Source organism: Hyperolius riggenbachi, chromosome 4 (genome assembly GCF_040937935.1).
Source record: "Hyperolius riggenbachi isolate aHypRig1 chromosome 4, aHypRig1.pri, whole genome shotgun sequence".
In the NCBI taxonomy this organism is placed as follows: Eukaryota; Metazoa; Chordata; class Amphibia; order Anura; family Hyperoliidae; genus Hyperolius; species Hyperolius riggenbachi.
Window position 1 is genome coordinate 113,632,961 of NC_090649.1, and position 20,827 is coordinate 113,653,787.

The 20,827-nt window shown below is 45.6% G+C and overlaps 1 protein-coding gene across 1 annotated transcript in view; it reads right to left on the reverse strand.

Annotated features, from left to right (window-relative positions):
* Positions 1-11,521: 11,521 nt before the first annotated feature.
* The window catches only part of LOC137571056 (alpha-1,4-N-acetylglucosaminyltransferase-like), a 44,544-nt gene continuing 35,238 nt past the window's right edge, over positions 11,522-20,827 (reverse strand). The window contains exon 2 of the mRNA XM_068279742.1: positions 11,522-12,109. Coding sequence (XP_068135843.1) covers positions 11,522-12,109 — 588 coding nt within the window. The remainder of the gene's footprint in view (positions 12,110-20,827) is intronic.

The window sequence follows — 20,827 nt, forward strand, 5'->3', positions numbered from 1 at the left end:
GGAATTTGCGCAGCTCCATAAAGGTGGAGGTTGCTAGAGACCAGATCGGGAGTGTCAGCCTGAGAGATGTGGTGTCGGATGTGATGTTCAAGATATTCAATGTCCAGGTAACGGATCTACTTTCATTCCGAGGAAACCTGCATTGCTGTGTATGAGAACTGGAAATTTAAAGCTTTCTCAGCGGACTATGCCATCCTGAGGAAGATGTCGGTGGAACTTTGCTTTGATCCTGGAGTGAAGGAACTTACTGTACACTGCTACAACCCCTACATGGAGGAGTATGTGGTGAGGACTTTTCTTTTGAGATTTTGTTCTGAAGTCAGCGAGGCTCAGAGGCTGTACAACCCATTTGGTTGCTACAGGAGCAAGCTGAAATACAAAGTTAAATTGCTTCCAGATGCAGATGGCTATGGCGGCACGGTGCACCCCCCAGCTTCCTTCCATGTGGCTGGGGAGAGATGCACCATTTACTATCAGGGCCAGCCTAAGTACTGTAGGGGGTGTTTTGAGTACGGGCACATAAGATCAGAGTGTCCCAATAAGATGTGTTGCCGGATATGTAAGGAGAGGGGCCACCAGGCGTCTGCGTGCCCTGCACCCCGAGTGTGTGATCTGTGCGGGGTGGGGGGTCACATGGCCCGGAACTGTACTAAGAACAAGGGACGCAGACTGTTCTCATATGCTGGGGTTGTGAAGGGGGAGGTGGGAGGATTGTTTGCTGGGTGGGCGGAAAAGACTCCGTTCTCTGTTTGTGTTATTGACAATACTGTATCTGATAATGTTGCTACTAATGTTGCTGAGGAGCGGATGGAGGCGTCCGGGCCGGTGGCAGAGGAGGGCGGAGGTTCTGTGGCCGGCTTGGCGTCTCACGTGACTGCTGAAGAGAGTGGTGGGCGTGGTCAGGAGAGCGGGGCTGCAGCGAAAGGGGAGGTGTCTGTGGAGTGTGGGGAGGTGACTGGAGTGAATGCTGAGAGTGGTGACGTCAGTGAGGTGGTCCCGCTCTCGGCGTCCTTGGATACTGTTGCTGGGGTGATTGAGGAGCTGGAGGAGTTGCTGGATGATGCGGCTGTGGTGGATGTGACGCTGGGTGGTGAGGAGGCGGATGTTGGGCTGTTGAATGTGTCCAGTAAGGAGGATGGCCGCCGGGAGACTGGGGTGAGTGACGAGCGTGCGGCGGAGGTGACAGCTGCTGTGATTGCGGAGGTGACTGGTGTGGGAGTGGCTGGGGTGATTGTGGGAGTGGTTGGTGAGAGTCCGTGTAGCCAGGCGGATCTGTTTGCGGAAGATGGGAATGTGACGGCTGAGGAGTCTGTGGGTGATGATTCTTGTGTCCGGGCTGTGGAGCGAATGGAGGAGGAGACTCGTGGAGGGAGAGTGAGCGGAGCTGCACCGGCAGAAGGTGACGTGTCTGGGGAGGAGGAGCCGGTGGGTGACGCTACCTGTGTGCAAGCCGTGCTGCGGGAGGAGGAGGAGGAGTCCCGGGCACAGAAAGCGGCTGTGCAGAGTGGGTCCGGTGTTGGGAAGACTGCGGAGGTGATTGCGGGGGTGAGTGAGGGGCAGGGGGTCACCCAGGAGCGGGGGAGACGGCGGGAGGAGGCGGGTCAGCCAGAGAGGAGGGAGGAGTCAGTATGCAAAGGTAAGGTGAGCAGTGGGATGGGCAGCGGGAAGGTGCAGAGTAGCCGGGCTGGGAGTAGTAGTTCCTCAGGAGTGGGGGGTGTGGCCAAGGCGCAGAAGCCCATAGATTGGGGGGCAGAGATGGATAAAAAGGAGGAGCAGGATAAGATGGGGTGGGAGGAACAGAAGTCAAGGATGAGGCATGGAGGGAGGGGGAGGTTGAGGAAGGAGGAGGAGGAAAGCAGAGTAGGAGGGGGTAAGAAGCTGAAGTTGGGGGTAGGGAGTGCTCCAGAGGTGCCCCTGTCGCCTAATCCGTATGTTGTACTGGAAGATTCGGATGATGAGATGGAAGTTCAGGTGGAAGATGCTGGGCAGCCGGATAGCCCTGATCCGCAGCCCAGGCGATGTGTTGCTGTATCTGGGAGAGAAGGAGGTGATCAGACTGTGTTATTGGAACATAGTATACCCAGTGTGCGGCTGGATAGGCAGTATTATGAGCCACTTGAGAGGGACTGTGTGATACAGACTAGAAGTTGTGCTAAAGAGATTGTGAAGGTGGTGGAAGAGACGAATAAGTTGTGGAATAGTATGTTGGATAATGTTGCTTTACGCATAATGATGGTAGTGAGAGAGATGCTTGGAGAAGATACTGCTATAACAGCGAGGAGGTATGGTTTCCCATTGTGGCTTGTAAGAAGGATGCAGGTGTATCATTATAATTTGTCAGATTATCGTCAGGATGATATGACCGTGAGGATAATGGGTTATTATGTGTCTAAACTGGAAAGACTGTGGGGAAAATTAATTTCTGGAGAATATTGATTTTTTATGACCTAAGAAAAAGATTACAAAAATAAAACGCCATATGATGATTGGACTGATTCCTCTTTTAGGGGGCATTTATGTCTCTATGGAGAGATTAAGACTAATCTGAGGTAAAAAAAAAAAAAAAAAAAAAAAAAAAAATCCAAAACAGACTGTATGCATGTTGGATTAGTATGGCTCTGTAGAAATTAACAAGCTGACACATCATTTCATTCCAGCAGTTCTGGAGGTGTGTTTAGCTTTTAAGAGTAACAATGGTTAATTTGCATATATTCAACAGTGATGTACTGGGAGACATTTTAAGCTCACTCCAACCTGAATTATCACAAATTCTTTCTGTTTTAAGAAAGCAAGATTTTGTTTTTCTTACACTGTTAGTGGTAGGATTCTCAAAACTTTGCACAGTTGGTCGATTTTCAAGGGGAATATTTCTGCCATTCTTGCACTGTTAATGGCACAAGCCTCAAACCTGCCATTCTTGCACCGTTAAAGGCACAAGCCTCAAACCTGGTATAGGTGATCATTGGGTGACTGGGGTTCAATTTCAGAAAGGGGGTGGAGCCACAAATAGCCAATCAGATTTGTTTCATTCCAATGCAAATTATTGTTGCCAAACACTGCAAAGCTCACAAACTTGGTAATTGAGTAATTGATTAATTGTGTGTTAGGGTTAGGAAAGTGGGCACAGCCAACACCAGCCAAATACATAAGCGGGCAACGCAGGGTCATAAGTGGGCGGAGACAAATACAAATTTTACTGGGAAAATGTAAACAGCAGCCATTCTTACACTGGTAATGGTAGGGTTCTCAAACTTTGCACAGTTGGTTACTGGGTGACTGGGATTAATATTCAAAAAAGTGGGTGGAGCCTACAAAAAACAATCAAAAATTACCTATTGATTTTTCAGGGGAATATTTCATTGCTGCCATTCTTGCACTGTTAATGGCACAAGCCTCAAACCTGGCACAGTTGATCATTGCGTGACTGGGGTTTAAATTTATATAAGGGGGTGGAGCCCCAAACAACCAATCTGATTTGTTTCATTTTAATGCAGGTTATTGATGCCAAAGACCGCAAAGCTCACAAACTTGGTCATTGAGTAATTGTGTGTTAGGGTTAGGAAAAGTGGGCGCAGCCAAAACCAGCCAAATACATATCAGGCAATGCCTACACATCAGTAGGCGGAGACAAATACAAATTTCACTGAGAAAATGTAAACTGCAGCAATTCTTACACTATTAATGGTAGGGTTCTCAAACTTTGCACAGTTGGTCACTGGGTGACTGAGATTAATATTCATAAAAGTGGGTGGAGCCTACAAAAGCCAATCAAAATCCACCTATTAATCTTTAAGGGGAATATTTAATTGATGCCATTCTTGCACTGTTAATGGCACAAGCCTCTTGCACTGTTAATCACCTGTACCTGGTACAGTTGGCCGTTGGGTTATTGGGGTTCAAATTCAGAAAAGGGGTGGAGCTACAGCCAATCAGATTTATTTTATTTTAATGCAAATTATTGATGCCAACGACCGCAAAGCTCACAATCTTGGTCATTAAGTAATTTTGTGTTAGGGTTAGAAAAAGTGGGCGGAGCCAACACCAGCCAAATACATACCTGGGCAATGCCAAGTCATCAGTGGGCGGAGAAAAACACAAATTTCACTGGGAAAATGTAAACTGCAGCCATTCTTACACTATTAATGGTAGGGTTCTCAAACTTTGCACAGTTGGTCACTGGGTGACTGAGATTAATATTCATAAAAGTGGGTGGAGCCTACAAAAGCCAATCAAAATCCACCTATTAATCTTTAAGGGGAATATTTAATTGATGCCATTCTTGCACTGTTAATGGCACAAGCCTCTTGCACTGTTAATCACCTGTACCTGGTACAGTTGGCCGTTGGGTGATTGGGGTTCAAATTCAGAAAAGGGGTGGAGCTACAGCCAATCAGATTTATTTTATTTTAATGCAAATTATTGATGCCAACGACCGCAAAGCTCACAATCTTGGTCATTAAGTAATTTTGTGTTAGGGTTAGAAAAAGTGGGCGGAGCCAACACCAGCCAAATACATACCTGGGCAATGCCAAGTCATCAGTGGGCGGAGAAAAACACAAATTTCACTGGGAAAATGAAACTGCAGCCATTCTTACACTATTAATTATAGGGTTCTAAAACTTTGCACAGTTGGTCACTGGGTGACTGGGATTAATATTCAGGAAAGTGGGTGGAGCCTACAAAAAACAATCACAATTCACCTATTGATTTTCAAGGCAAATATTTAATTGCTGCCATTTTTGCACTGTTAATGGCACAAGCCTCAAACCTGGTACAGTTGATCATTGGGTGACTGGGGTTAAATATTTAGAAAAGGGGTGGGGCCACAAACAGCGAATCAGATGTGTTTCATTTCAATGAAAATTATTCATGCCAAAGACCACAAATCTCACAAACTTGGTCATTGACTATTGACAATTGTGTGTTAGGGTTAGAAAAAGTGGCCACAGCCAACAGCAGCCAAATATATACCTGGGAAACATTAGGACATCAGTGGGTGGAGAAAAATACAAATTTCACTGCTAGAATGTAAACTGAAATTTGGCACACACATAGTACATTACCTGGAATAAAGTATAGGATACTTTTTATTCCCATAACCAAATAGGGGGCAGAGACAAATACAAATTGCACTGGAAAATGTAAACTGCAGCCATTCTTACACTGTTACACTGGAGGTGTGTTTAGCTTCTAAGTGCATAATGGTTAATTTGCATATATTCAGCAGTGATGCACTGGGAGACATCTCAAGCTCACTCCAACCTGAATTATCACAAATTCTTTCTGTTTTAAGGAAGCAAACTTTTGTTTTTCTTAACATTTCAGTAAGGGGGCTTTTAGGACCATTGTAGTCCATTACACACTCCAATGAGTTCTGGGTCACCATGAGCTAGCTGGTTAGTCTGTACCTCTCGGTGTTACAAGCCCTACTGCATAGAGCCAAGTGAATCCATGCCATGCACTGATGAGGATCAAACAATCCAGAACAGTCTGTATGCATGTTGGATTATTATGGCTCTGTACAAATTAACAAGCTGACACATCCTTGCATTCCAGCAGTTCTGGAGATGTGTTTAGCTTTTAAGGGTAACAATGGTTAATTAGTATATATTCAACAGTGATGCACTGGGAGACATTTTAAGCTCACTCCAACCTGAATTATCGCAAATTCTTTCTGTTTTAAGAAAGCAAACTTTTGTTTTTCTTACTCTGTCAATGGCAGGCTTCTTAAACTTTGCACAGTTGGTCACTGGGTGACTGGGATTAATATTCAGAAAAGTGGGTGGAGCCTACAAAAGCTAATCAAAATTCACCTATTGATTTTCAAAGGAGTGGAGCCACAGCCAATTAGATTTATTTCATTTCAATGCCAATTATTGATGCCAAAGACCGCAAAGCTCACAAACTAGGTCATCCTTGAGTAATTGTGTGTTAGGATTATAAAAAGTGGGCAGAGGTAACACTAGCCATTACATACCCGGGCAACGCCGGGTGACCAGCTAGTATAAAATAAATGCACTCTTTAATAAAATTGGTCATAAAGTAGGTAAAACTGCATGTAGAGATATAATACCAGCCTCGTTCTAAGCTACACACCTGATCATATCCACAAATCCCAGGAATAGCTCCCACATGTTTTTGGTCTCTTGGACCAGGAGTTTTTCCAACCTCCGACTATTGAATGTAATAAATTCCTCCTCCCTGAAATCCATCTTAATTTTGCTTTCATCCTGAAAAAAGGTTTCAATCCTCTGTAATCTGTCTTCCCAGTATTTCCATAGGTCGGTACTAATACTAAATTTCTTTCCAATGTCCTCCATAATCTTACTAATGGAGCAGAAATGTACCAGTAGCTATTCCTGGGATTTGTGGATATGATCAGGTGTGTAGCTTAGAACGAGGCTGGTATTATATCTCTACATGCCAGTGCTGGGCCGAAATTACGCATTAGCGTAATTACGCATCGTAATTCACTACAAATGCACCGTAAGCGTTACGTGTAAGGTTACGGTATTACGTGTAATTAATTACGCGTAGACCGTGGGTTACGTTTTTACGCGTAACAAATTACGCGTAAGACAGTAAACTCCCATTGAAATTACACAGTCTGCCGTAATCGCGTAATATTACGCTCCCGTATAATATAAAAAAGCCGCCGACTTTAAGGGTTAATAGCAAAGCCCCCTTAAGTGCTAAGAGCCTCAAATTTGGAGAATATATTAGGGAGATCAGAAGGAATAAGAGGAAAACATTTTTTTTCAAAAAGACCTTATAGTTTTTGAGAAAATCGATGTTAAAGTTTCAAAGGAAAAATATATACATTTAAAAACCCGCCGATTTTAACGGTTAATAGCAAAGCCTGCTTAAAATTTAGAAACACCAAATTCACAGGGTATATTAAGGGGATCAGTGGGAATAAGAGGAAATTTTTTTTTTCAAAAAGACCTTATAGTTTTTGAGAAAATCGATTTTTAAGTTTCAAGGGCAAAAATGTCTTTTAAATGCGGAAAATGTCAGTTTTTTTTGCACAGGTAACAATAGTGTTTTATTTTCATAGATTCCCCCAAGTGGGAAGAGTTTTACTTACTTCGTTCTGAGTGTGGGAAATATTGAAAAAAAAACGACGTGGGGTCCCCCCTCCCAGACCTCTTTAACCCCTTGTCCCCCATGCAGACTGGGATAGCCAGAATGCGGAGCACCGGCCGTGTGGGGCTCCGCACCCTGACTATACCAGCCCGCATGGTCCATGGATTGGGGGGTCTCGGAAGGGGAGGGGCAGCCAAGCTTTCCCCTCCCCCTCCGAGCCCTTGTCCAATCCAAGGACAAGAGGCTCTTCTCCACCTCCGATGGGCGGTGGAGGTGGAGGCCGCGATTTCCTGGGGGCGGGGTTCATGGTGGCATCTGGGAGTCCCCTTTAAAAAGGGGTCCCCCAGATGCCCACCCCCCCTCCCACGAGAAATGAGTATAGAGGTACTTGTACCCCTTACCCATTTCCTTTAAGAGTTAAAAGTAAATAAACACACAAACACATAGAAAAAGTATTTTAATTAAACAAAAAACATAACCACGAAAAAAGTCCTTTAATATTCTTAATTAACCATTAATACTTACCTGTCCCTTTAAAAGCCAGTTCCCATGCAATATCCTCGGAAATATACTAATCAGTTACAATGTAACAAAGTTATTACAATGTAACAACTTTGTTACTTTGTAACACCACCGCACCCGACGTCACTCGCCGCTCACCCGCCGGCGCCGCATACACGCTAGTCCCTGCCGGCTCCCGCCGTCCACTCCGCCCACACCTGTCACCCATATACATGCTGGCACCCATGGGTGCCAGCATGTATATAGGTGACATGTGGGAGAGGCGGGGAGGGCAGCGGAGCCGGCGGGGACTTAGCGTCCCTTCACCCGACAGAGCTCTGAGCTATAGCTCAGAGCTCTCGAAAGCATCTTTGTATTTGGGCTCCAAGGAGCCCCATTGGTCCTTAGCAGACCAATGGGGTTCCTTCAAATCAGAAGGAACCCCATTGGTCTGCTAAGGAGCCCAAATACAAAGATGCTTTCGAGAGCTCTGAGCTATAGCTCAGAGCTCTGTCGGGTGAAGGGACGCTAAGTCCCCGCCGGCTCCGCTTAACTCTTAAAGGAAATGGGTAAGGGGTACAAGTACCTCTATACTCATTTCTCCTGGGAGGGGGGGTGGGCATCTGGGGGACCCCTTTTTAAAGGGGACTCCCAGATGCCACCATGAACCCCGCCCCCAGGAAATCGCGGCCTCCACCTCCACCGCCCATCGGAGGTGGAGAAGAGCCCCTTGTCCTTGGATTGGACAAGGGCTCGGAGGGGGAGGGGAAAGCTTGGCTGCCCCTCCCCTTCCGAGACCCCCCAATCCATGGACCATGCGGGCTGGTATAGTCAGGGTGCGGAGCCCCACACGGCCGGTGCTCCGCATTCTGGCTATCCCAGTCTGCATGGGGGACAAGGGGTTAAAGAGGTCTGGGAGGGGGGACCCCACGTCGTTTTTTTTTTCAATATTTCCCACACTCAGAACGAAGTAAGTAAAACTCTTCCCACTTGGGGGAATCTATGAAAATAAAACACTATTGTTACCTGTGCAAAAAAACCTGACATTTTTCGAATTTAAAAGACATTTTTGCCCTTGAAACTTAAAAATCGATTTTCTCAAAAACTATAAGGTCTTTTTGAAAAACATTTTTTTCCTCTTATTCCTTCTGATCTCCTTAATATATTCTCCAAATTTGAGGCTCTTAGCACTTAAGGGGGCTTTGCTATTAACCCTTAAAGTCGGCGGCTACCTAACATTGATCCATGCGTCAACTTTTCCGCTTGGCAGCATGACCTTACGCATTAATTGCTAGTAGGAATTTACGCGTAAGCCTATAACGTAACAACCTGAATTACGGTATTCTTACGCGTAATTGCGTAAGGGCAATGCGTAATTACAGACATGTACCGAAATTAATTGTCTATGCCGTAAGCGTAATTTCGTAATGCGTAATAGCGTAAAATTACGCGTAATGATCCGTAAGCGTAGCTTTTTCCATTACGACCAGCACTGCTACATGCAGTTTTCCCTACTTTATGACCAATTTTATTAAAGAGTGCATTTATTTTATATGCAGAGGTGCAGGAGTATTTATAGAGACACAAAATCTTCCACAGCACATTGTCTTGTCACTTAACTGTCCCTCAGAGTGGCTCACAATCTAATCCCTACCACAGTCATATGTCATGTAGTGTATGTATTGTAGTCTACGGCCAATTTAGGGGGAGCCAATTGACTTATCTGTATGTTTTTGGGATGTGGGGGGAAAACTGAGCGTCCAGAGGAAACCCTCAAAGACATGAGTAGAACATACAAACTCCAAGCAGATAGTGTCCTGGCTGGGATTCAAACCAGAGACCCAACACTGTAAAGCAAGAGTGCAAACCACTACGCCACCATGCTGCCCATGATTTTATTGAGAAAACACGTGTTGTAAAGGAAAACAGTGCAGGCTGTATGTTTTAAAGCTTTGCAGAGTTGCTGATGCTTCCTGAGAATGATCTTTGCATTCGTTTCGGCATGTGTTTTTGGTATGTGGCAAAAGGCAGCAGTTGGTGTATTATACCATTTAAAAACAGCTTAACTGGTGTCTCTCTAATATAGGTGGACCTAGAAGATTTTCTAATTTGTTAAAAAATATAAATCCGTTGTTCTTCTTAGAGATTTATTCCAAGATCTGATTCTCATGCAAGCATGCAACTATGTCTTAAAGGGAGAAGAAAAAGTTAACACACAGTATATTCATTCAGGCTGGATCCATACTATAAGCGATTTTCTAAGCACTTGCTGAGCGCTTGTGATTGCTGAGCGCTTTCTGAGCGCTTTTTAAAAATCACTCCCATTCACTTTCAATAAAATCACAGTAAAAATCATGTAAAGATATATATGCAGTGATTTGTCTGTGATTTTTACTGTGGTTTTAATAAAAGTGAATGGGAGTCATTTTTAACAAGCGCTCAGCAAGCGCTCAGCAATCACACGCGTTCAGCAAGTGCTCAGAAAAGCATTTATAGTGTGGATCCAACCTCAGAAGTATATTTGACAAAAACTGCTGGATCAGGTAGCCCTCATTACCTCTTCTTCCCACCGCTTCTAGGTGCTGCAATCAATCACTTTCAGTGTTGTGACCTTTGGGGTCACTATGCTGGAGAAGCAGCGCCTGTGCTCTCCTCTGGGAGCACAGGGCTGATTGATGTGGAGGAGGTGGGGAGTAGGCAACAGAGAGCCTGTTAGAAGGCTATGATAGGCGGGGAAGGGGTATTATGCAGGCGGTCCTATCCTTCAGTGGGATGCCCCTTCCTCATTAGTTTGTTGACATCTGAATGTAGGTAAATAACCGGGGGGGGGGGGGGGGGCTGGCTAATGGGGAGTAGGAGGCATGAAGGTGCAGCGGGCTGGGCACACAGAGGCATGTCCTGCATAGGGGAACATGCCTCTGTGTCCCTTTTTTAGATTTAAAGAAACTCCACGGGTACTCTTTAGCCAGTTTACCCCTGAGGGTTTTTACCCTAACGGACCAGAGCAATTTTCACCTGTCAGTGCTCCTCCCTTTTATTCCCTAATACCTTTATTACTACTTATCTCAAGAAAATGATCTATACCTCATTTTTTTGCCACCAATTAGACTTTCTGTGGGAAGTACATTTTGCTAAGATTTTTTTTATTATTATTATTCTAAATGCGTTTTAATGGGAAAAATAAGAAAATAATGAAAAAAAAGTCATAATTTCTCAGTTTTCATCCATTATAGTTTTTTTAAATAAATTAAACATTCTCCTGTGGATAAAACTGACACATTTTATTTCCCCAGTTGTCCCGATTATTAAATAGTTTAAATTATGTCCCTATCACAATGTATGGCAACAATATATTATTTTGAAATATAGGTGTTATTTTTTTTTTTTTTTTTTTTTTTTTTGTCCGGTCCATAATTACAAGTCCCTATGTAGTAAAGTAAAAGTAATTTCCCCTCACACAATACAGATAAAAAAAGCTGAGTCCCTAAGGCAACTATTTATGTATTTTTTTAACGTGACTTTTTTTTTTTTTTTTTTACAAGTGTTTTTTTTGGGGGGGGGGGGGCTTTGGCAATGTAAGTTAATAATTTTATTAGTATTGTTTATCAATGTATGTGCATGTATGTGTAATTTTATTTAACACTCTCCCGTTATAGGAAGTGTTCACTTTTTTTTCTACATTTTACTACACTGTTTTCTGATTTATGAATGGACGTTGCCGCTGATTGTGGTGACGTTCATTCATTTCAGGCATTGCGATTGGGTAGAGGACCTCTTTCCCAAACGCTGAACACGGAATCCCGACGGAAACGGTGGAACGCGCAACGTATTACAACATCATGTTGCCGTTAACAGGCTCAAATATGATGTTTTAATACATAACAAGTGCTTAAATAAACATAATTTTACGTTCAGTTAACCCAGCAATCTTGTTTTAGACGTGAGTCTTCTCATTTCCTAAAATGTGCCCATATGTTGTGGGGCAATAATCTTGATAAAGATGTTCCACCAATGTGTTGCTTCCTGGTACCAAAGTTTTATGTTCTGAATTCATGTAATTCCAAAGATGTAATGCATAAGAATCATTAAAAGTTGGCAAGTTCCGCCATACTTCAAAATACTTTTTCCATGAAGAATATGAGATGGGGTAGAAGCGCCGAGGGTTAAAATAGGATATATTTGCACACATTGCATCCTCTTTGGATTCTAATACTGACATACCACACAATTTAGTCACTAGACGTGTGAAGACTGCTGGTCCTTGGTGACCCCATTTGTCTCCTCTGTAGTTCTCAACAAAATTTTCCATAAATTGCCAAGTCAAATTGTGATGTGGAGAGAGACCAAATACAGCACTGCTGGTACTCTGAGAATCTTCTCCTGCTAGAAAATCCGCCTCAGGTATTGGACGGATTGAGATGACATCAGTGTCCATGTATATTCCACCATATTTCCAAATCATGGCAAACCTACAGGCATCTGAGCTGACATGGATCCAATAACGTTCCTTTTTAGGGTCTGTCTAGTAATATAGAAAAAAAAAGGAGTACTTTAATACAACAACAGTAATAAAATAATTTATGTATAGCTTTTAACATAAATAATATAATATTAATAATATTAATAATATTTAATATGTTTTAGGACGAAAGAGCTCCACACTTCAAAGTGTATCTGTGTGGGTCTCGGGTGCTCCCTTCACAATGGAGAAGGTTAACCTTGACCTGTAGGAAAGGTGAGACCGGGAGCCCTTATGGTGCAGTATTGTTAGTATAAATTGGAGGTGTAAATTTGTGAATAAGATATACTCACAAAGGTAGGTTGCAGTTCTGCAACCACGTTAATGCCTGCGGAAAGATAACCATCTCCGCTCGGTATCCCGGACCCTCTGGATCTGGGTGGTTGCTCTCCTCCTTTAGTCCTATTTCCCGGTAGATAATGTCGCCCAGGGTTTGGGATGACACCTCCAGGAGGTGTGGAGTATACAAGTGAAGCACGTTGGTGGAGGCGCCCAAAAGTATGTTGTAGCAACAGCTAGATAATTTTACTCGTCATTAATCGTCATGATTCTCCTGTATAAATCATTGGTTGTTACAATAAAACATGTCAGTTTATTATGAGACACACACAGTGATATTTGAAAAGTGAAATGAAGTTTATTGGATTTACAGAAAGTGCAATAATTGTTTAACTATTCTATGACCGCTCCACGCCAACGGGCGTGGCCGCGGCGGCAGCCCCAGGACCGCCTAACGCCAACTGGTGTCAGGTCCTGGAGCTGGCTACTGAAGGAGATCGTGTGCAGGCTGCGCGCGCATCTCCTTCTCGGGGGGTGGAGCTCCGCCCCGCCTTTAGTCTCCGAGCAGCATGATCGTCATCTATTTACATGTACAGCGCTGCGATCGGCAGCAGCGCTGTACTGGGGACAGCCGTGTGCATATACCTAGCTGTTGTGTTCAGTGAACCCACCTCGCTGCATATACTGCATTTTTCCCTCTGACTTTTGGCATGTATCCCACTCCGCCACCTGGGGTCCAGGTGTTAGACCCCTTGAAACATCTTTTCCATCACTTTTCTGGCCAGCATAAGTGTTTCTATTTTTCAAACTTCGCCTCCCCATTGAAGTCTATTGCAGTTTGCGAAAGTTCGCGCGAACCGAACCTTCCGCATAAGTTCGCAAACCAAAAATCGTAGGTTCGGGCCATTTCTAGCCAAAAGTCCCGGGAAAATCTGGATTTGATGCAAAGCAGCGTTTTAAGGGCAGAAATCACATTGCGTACTAAATTGCAGGCCTAAAGTGCTTTAAAACATCTTGCATGTGTATACATCAATCAGGAAGTGTAATTAGTGTACTGCTTCACACTGACAGACCACACTCACTGTGTAACGGACCGCACACAGCTGTTTGTGTAATGATGGCCGTGCTGGACTACTGCGCACCATGGCGAGATTGCTCTTCCTCACTCAGTGATGTCAGGTAATGTCTGACTCCCTTATCAACTTTCGATGGTTCTTTCTCTACCATAGTTAAAGCTTACATTAAATTACTTTTTCTGCTGGCTGTTCAGTACCTGTAACGAGAATCTGTTATGGAGGGCAAGTCTGCCATTCATTCAACTGTGTGAAACTTTCGATGGTACTTTCTCAGTACCATGGTGACCACGGGGAATGGCCGGGGAATCAGGGTTTGATCCCGGTCCAGAGTTGGAGCCTGAGAAATGACTACCACCACACATCCAAGGAAGGCAGCAGGCATGGCATGCAAGTCCCGAGGTAGTGACAATAAATAACAATACAGGAGGACTTTCGAGGCCCTGCTGTATATGAGATGAATCAACTTTAAATCCTTTAACAACAATCTGTTATGGAGGGCAAGTCTGCCATCCATTCATTCAAGTGAGAGGTATGCACTGACTGCCAGGTATAATGCAATGTGTAGTCACAGATGCAGTGAAAGGTATGCAGTAACTGCAAACAGCTGTTTGTGTAGTGATGGTCGTGCTGGACTGGTGCGCACCATGACGAGAGTGCAGGTGATGGCGGCTTTCCAGCCCATATTGTCGGGCTGTGGTAGCTCAATGACAGAACAACAGTGACTGAGTGTCCAGCTGATCGAATTTTGTCTGTCCGCAATGAAGCAACGACCTTATTATCTTATCGAGACACTCATAGCCGGCGGTCATTGCTTCATTGTGATATGCAAGCCCCTTCACCGCGGCAAGGTAACGATCACAAAGGGGAATTGGCACATGTACATGCCTTTTGTTTTGTTGTTGCAGCTACAGTGCAGCCGGAAAAATTAGGCAGGAATGTACACGCGCCAGAAAAATTATCATAGCGGCCGCTGCTAGCAGCGGCTTTAAAAATTCAGGAATCCACCTGGAGTCCTGGACCCTGCTGGTGGTGGCGGAGAGGAGAAGGCAGTCAAGCGGACTGCAGGAAGAGATGCTGTGTGGGGAGCAACTTAGTCTTGGGGCAGGCAGTCACACGGCATGCAGGAAAAGATGCTGTGTGTGGGGACTGACTTAGTCTTTGGGCAGGCCTGACCGTGCTTTGCAGACCACATGGTCAGATGGACCCTTGACCCAACGCTGTGTGCCAGAGATGACACCACTTGCCTTTCAAACATCACGGTACAGTTTGGGTATCGCCTTATTTGAGAAATAATTGCGGCCTGGTATCTTCCACTGCGGTGTGTGGCTTTGCTTTTGTGTGCTGCTTTTCCTCAGGTGGTCATCCACAGTTTGTGCTTTGTCATCATGTGCCTTCGTAAGGAAGTTGTCCCTAAGTGGATCTTGGTCTTTCCACGGCTCAATTTTTGGTGGCAGAGAGTACAGATGGCATTGCTCTCATCTGAGGCAGACACACAAAAAAATTTCCAAAAATTCAGGAATCCGCCTGGTGTCCTGGACCCTGTTGGTGGTGGCGGAGAAGGCAGTCAAGGGGCCTGCAGTCAGAGATGCTGTGTGGGGAGCGACTTAGTCTTGGGGCAGGCAGCCAGTCAGTCACACGGCGTGAAGGCAGAGATGCTGTGTGTGGGGACTGACTTAGTCTTCGAGTGGGCAGTAGCCCTCCGGGATCCATGCCTCGTTCATTTTGATAAAGGTGAGGTACTGAACACTTTTGTGACTTAGACGACTTCTCTTCTCAGTGACAATGCCTCAGCAGCGCTGAAGGACCTTTCTGACAGGACGCTTGAGGCAGGGCAGGACAGAAGTTGGATGGCAAATTGTGGCAGCTCTGGCCACAGGTCAAGCCTGTACACCCAGTAGTCCAAGGGTTCATCGCTGCTCACAGTGTCTACATCCACACTTAAGGCCAGGTAGTCGGCTACCTGCTGGTCATGGAGTTGGTGGAGGGTGGATCTGGAAGGGCTAAGGCGAGGCTTTGGACTAAAGAATGTCCGCATGTCTGACATCACCATGAGAACCGCTGGAGCGTCCTGCCCTTGCCTGCGTGGACATGGGAGGAGGATTACTGGCAGTGGTACTTTTATTCCGTTGTGCTGTGACATCACCATTAAACGCACTGTAAAGCATAGTTGCCAGCTTGTTCTGCATGTGCTGCATCCTTTCTGCCTTCAGGTGAGTTGGTAACATCTCCGCTACTTTGTGCCTATACCGAGGGTCTAGTAGCGTGGCCACCCAGTACAGCTCATTCCCCTTGAGTTTTTTTATACGGGGTCCTTCAACATGCTGTGTGACGAACATTACGGAAAAGTCGTGCGCTAGCGCCATCGACTTTCGCATGTCGTGCACAGTTCCTGTCAGTCTTGGGTAAATGCACAATAGATGTCAATTTCCCTCTCTCTTACTGAGAGAGGACAGCCCTCCCCCACATCCTGTTCAGGTCAGGAAAGAATTCACACGTGGCTAGCTCCCCTGCCGAGAAGCCATTTGGTACATAGCTCATCTTTCCCCAAAAGGAAACCCAGCTCAAACTGGTTGAGATTCAAAATTTCCCTCCAAGCGTATAGCTTCACACAAAGGGAACGTTAACTTATTAATAATTCAAAATAGGTTTGGCACAGCAAGACCAAAATTACATTTCCTGATACCTAGGAAACAGGTCTATAATTCACATGAATTATCATTCTCTAGCTATCAGGAAACAATAGAGAATCCACTTGATCCAGCCTGCGTAGAGCAAATTCGACAGACTAGGCGTGTATAGACTCATTTAATACAGAGTCGCGTGCTGCTTATGAATATGGTCTCGGATTTGCGTTGCACCCATCTGGGGCGGAATTACACAAATTATTAATAATTGGTACATTCCTTGCTCCAAGTCTGTGGGTGGTAACTTGCCTGCCAGGAGGTAACCCTGCCTCAAACACACCTACTTTCCAGGTAGTGACCGCCCCAAAACTCTGGTCAGTAAAAAGCGTTTGCAAGGAACTCCTCCCAGTTCTTCAATTCCCATCTACCAGGAAGGTCTAGGCATGTGCTCAAGGAGAACCGGGCGCATGTTGTGTACAAAGACTTTAACCTGAATGCCTACTTTAAACTGGACTATTTTCTTCATCCTTCAAATGGACTGCTCAGCCAACTAAGTAAGAACTTTCTGATTTTATTCCTTTTTATTTTTAAGCTCTGTGTTTTATATGTTAATAGGTGTATATAACTGTATGTAATGCATTTGTGTTATTAAACGTTTAAAAATCGTTTAGCGGTTATGACCTGTTGCTGAACATACACAATCGTACCTATTCTCCTGAACTCGCTACCCTGTGTTTAATAGAAGTATACACCTCTACAACCCGTATGCGAGAACCCGGCCCAGATATAACGATCTGACCCAGGTTCCTGCATATTGTTAGGGGTTACTAAAGTGTTCTCCAAGTCCTAGTATAATTACAGTAGCGGGCTGTGTAACTCGCTTGGTGGCAGATCTTTGAATTGTATGTGTGTGTGGAGTGATTCGGTTGGTATCAGAACGCTCTCTTCGCGAGTCAGTTCATCAAATTGCGAATGCGGGTTACCCTTCGTGATGAACAAATGACCGTGTAAGAGGATTTCTGACGCTGATCGATTTACCCCATCCGCAGACCGGCCTAGCGGTCTGTGACATGCTGGACAGCATGAAAGACGCCATCTGCACAAATTTGGATCCAGACGTACTATCCATCTCAACTTGCTCTTCCTCTGTGACGTCAGGTAAGTTCTCCTCTCCCCAGCCACGAACAATACCACGGGAACGTTGAGCAGCACAAGTCCCCTGCAACGCCTGCTGCGGTTGTTCTTCTGCCACCTCCTCCTCCAAAAAAACACCTTCTTCATCATCTGAGTCTGACTCCTCTTCCCCACACGACTCTTTCTCCTCCTCCTCCTCCCCCGTCTGTGCTGCCGCAGGTGTTGAGGAAATATCTGGTTCTGATGAGCATTGATCCCACAACTCTTCCTCCTGTTCCTGTACACGCTCGCCCACAGCTTGATCCACCACTCTACGCATGGCACGCCCCAGAAAAAAAGCATATGGGATCAAGTCGCTGTTGGCGCCTTTACTGCGACTCACCATGTTTGTCAACTCCTCAAACGGCCGCATGAGCCTGCAGACATTTTGCATGAGAGTCCAATTCTTTGGCCAGAACATCCCCATCTCCCCAGACTGTGTCCTTCTACTGTAGTTGTAGAGATACTGGGGGGTGGCTTTCTCCTGTTGTAGCAGGCGATCGAACATAACCAGGGTCGAATTCCAGCGAGTCGGGCTTTCTCAAATCAAGCGTCTCACCGGTAAGTTGTTTCACCACTGAATGTCGGCAAAGCATGCCATGGCCGTGTAAGACCGCTTGAAATGCCCACACAACTTCCTGGCCTGCTTCAGGACGTCCTGTAAGCCTGGGTACTTAGACACAAATCTCTGAATGATGAGATTCAGCACATGTGCCATGCAGGGAACATGTATCAACTTTTCCAAATTCAAAGCTGAAATTAGATTGCTGCCATACACCACACCACGTTGCCGATGTCCAGTTGGTGTGGGGTCAGCCACTGATCCACCTGTCTGTTAAGGAGAGCTGCTCCAGTGTGACTCTCCGCTTTGAGGCAAGACATGTCTAATATGGCATGACACCATTGTACCTGGCATGCAGCATAGGCCCTGGGGAGCTGGGGATGTGTAGCTGGAGAGGAGATCGCAGCACCTGTAGAGTTGAACTGCCACTCAGCCAAGGAGGAGGACGACGACGACAGCGAAGAGGATGTAGCAGGAGGAGAAGGAGGTGGCAGCAGGCCTGCCTGCAAGCCGTGGTGGTGTCACAATTTCTGCTGCACAGCCACGTACTCCCTGCTTGCCATCGGTCACCAAGTTGACCCAATGGGCTGTGTAAGTAATGTACCTGCCCTGACCGTGCTTGGCAGACCAGGCATCCGTGGTGAGATGGACCCTTGACCCAATGCTGTGTGCCATAGATAACTTCATGGTACAGTTTGGGTACTGCTTTTTTAGAGAAATAATTGCGGCCTGGTATCATCCACTGTGGTGTCCCAATGGCCACAAATTTATGGAAGGCCTCAGAGTCCACCAGCTGGTATGGTAACAGCTGGCGAGCTAACAGTTCCGCCAAGCCAGCTGTCAGACTCTGGGCAAGGAGGTGACTGGCAGACATTGGCTTCTTCTGTTCAAAGATTTTCCTCACGGACACCTGGCTGCTGCTGTGGGCGGAGGAGCAAGAACCGCTCAAGGTGAGAGGCGGAGTGAAGGAGGGTGGCTGTGATTGTGAAGGTGCAAGGGAGAAAGCGGGTGAAGTTGATGCACCTGAAGGCGGAAGAGGAGAAGGAGTGTGGCTTTTCTTTTGTGTACTGCTTTTCCTCAGGTGGTCTTCCCATTGCAGTTTATGCCTTTTTTGCATGTGCCTTCGTAAGGCAGTTGTCCCTACGTGGGTGTTGGCCTTTCCACGGCTAAATTTTTGGAGGCAGAGAGAACAGATGGCATTGCTCTGATCTACGGCAGACAGACTAAAAAAATTCCAAACCGCTTAGCCCCCCTGGGGTGTGGGCACTATAGTGGCCTCAGCAGCTGATGTTGAAGGGCATGTTGGCTGGCTGTCCATAGGTGGCGATACATGGCGCCGGACACTGCCACCACCTGTTTCTGATGATGAGCTCCCCCTGCTTCTTTCAGCAACTCGTCTCATCCTACTCCTCTCGGGCTCCCCCTCTACTGTAACTGTCCACTTGGTCATCTTGTCTCTTAGGATCCCACGTGGCATATGTATCTTATACAAAGACTGTAGAGCTGATTGTTGACTTCAGGAAAAACCCTCCCACTCCCCCACCAGTCCACATAGGTGAGACCGAGGTCTCCAGAGTACCATCAGCCAGGTTCCTTGGCACAACCCTATCCACTGACCTAAGATGGGGGCAAAACACCATCAAAATCCAAAAGAAGGCACAGCAGAGGCTATTTTTCCTGCGGCAACTTAAAAAATTCGGCATGCCCCGGGAGCTGCTGACCAGCTTCTACACCGCCACCACCGAGTCCATACTTTGCTCCTCAGTCATCGTCTGGTATGCTGGCGCGACAGCCAGCGACAGACACAAACTGCAAAGAATGATCAGTGAGGCAGAAAAGATCATTGGATTGCCCCTGCCACCTCTTGATCTCCTCCACACTGCTAGGATGAGGAAGAGGGCAACCAAAATCTCCAGAGACCCCTTCCCACCCTGGCAGCCTCTTCTTTGAGCTCCTCCCATCCGGACTGCGCTTCCGAACTATCCGTTCCAAGACCACCAGGCGCAGGAACTCTTTCTTCCCCCAGGCAGTTCTACTGCTCAACAACACCGACCCCTGACTCCTCTCTCCTAGTCTGTAATCAACATGCGTGCCATAGGTGCTGCCCTTCCGCCCTCTCTTCTGGACCTCTAGCACACACTATTACATAGATGTTATCGTAATGTTAATACTGTGTAAGTGGAACTGCAGATGTAAATGCATTGTTAATGTTGTCAATATGTGTAATTTTGCTGTATATGTAATGTGTGTATGTACAACTGTTGTCGTGTACTTGCCAAGCCATGTGTACCACAAGCAATTCTGAGTACGGCACCACCATACTTGGTGAATAAATCTATCTTGTATCTTGTATAATCATCATAAATAAATCATCATCCCCAGCTTCGCTTGCCTCAGACACCTCATAAACTGCACCAACCGCAGGCGCTTCATCATCCTCCTCCTCACACGTTACGTCCATAGTGTCGCCTAACTCAGACATATGAGGTGGTGTAACTGGCTTAGCGCCTTCATCTTGTTGTAACAATAATGGCTGTGCATCAGTGATTTCCCCACCAAATCACTCATGTGAAGTGTCAAATGCAGTGGATGTGGTGCTTGTAGTTGCGCTGGTGGCTGCGGAAGATGAGGTGTTCTGTGTTAACCACTTAAGGACCACAGTCTTTTCGCCCCTTAAGGACCAGAGCCTTTTTCTCCATTCAGACCACTGCAGCTTTCACAATTATTGCTCGGTCATACAACCTACCACCTAAATGAATTTTACCTCCTTTTCTTGTCACTAATACAGCTTTCTTTTGGTGCTATTTGATTGCTGCTGCAAGTTTTACTTTTTATTATATTCATCAAAAAAGACATGAATTTTGTCAAAAAAAATGACTTTTTTAACTTTCTGTGCTGACATTTTTCAAATAAAGTAAAATTTCCTATGCATTTGAGTGCGAAAGTTATTCTGCTACATGTCTTTGATTAAAAAAAAAAAAAAAAAAAAACATTCAGTGTATATTTA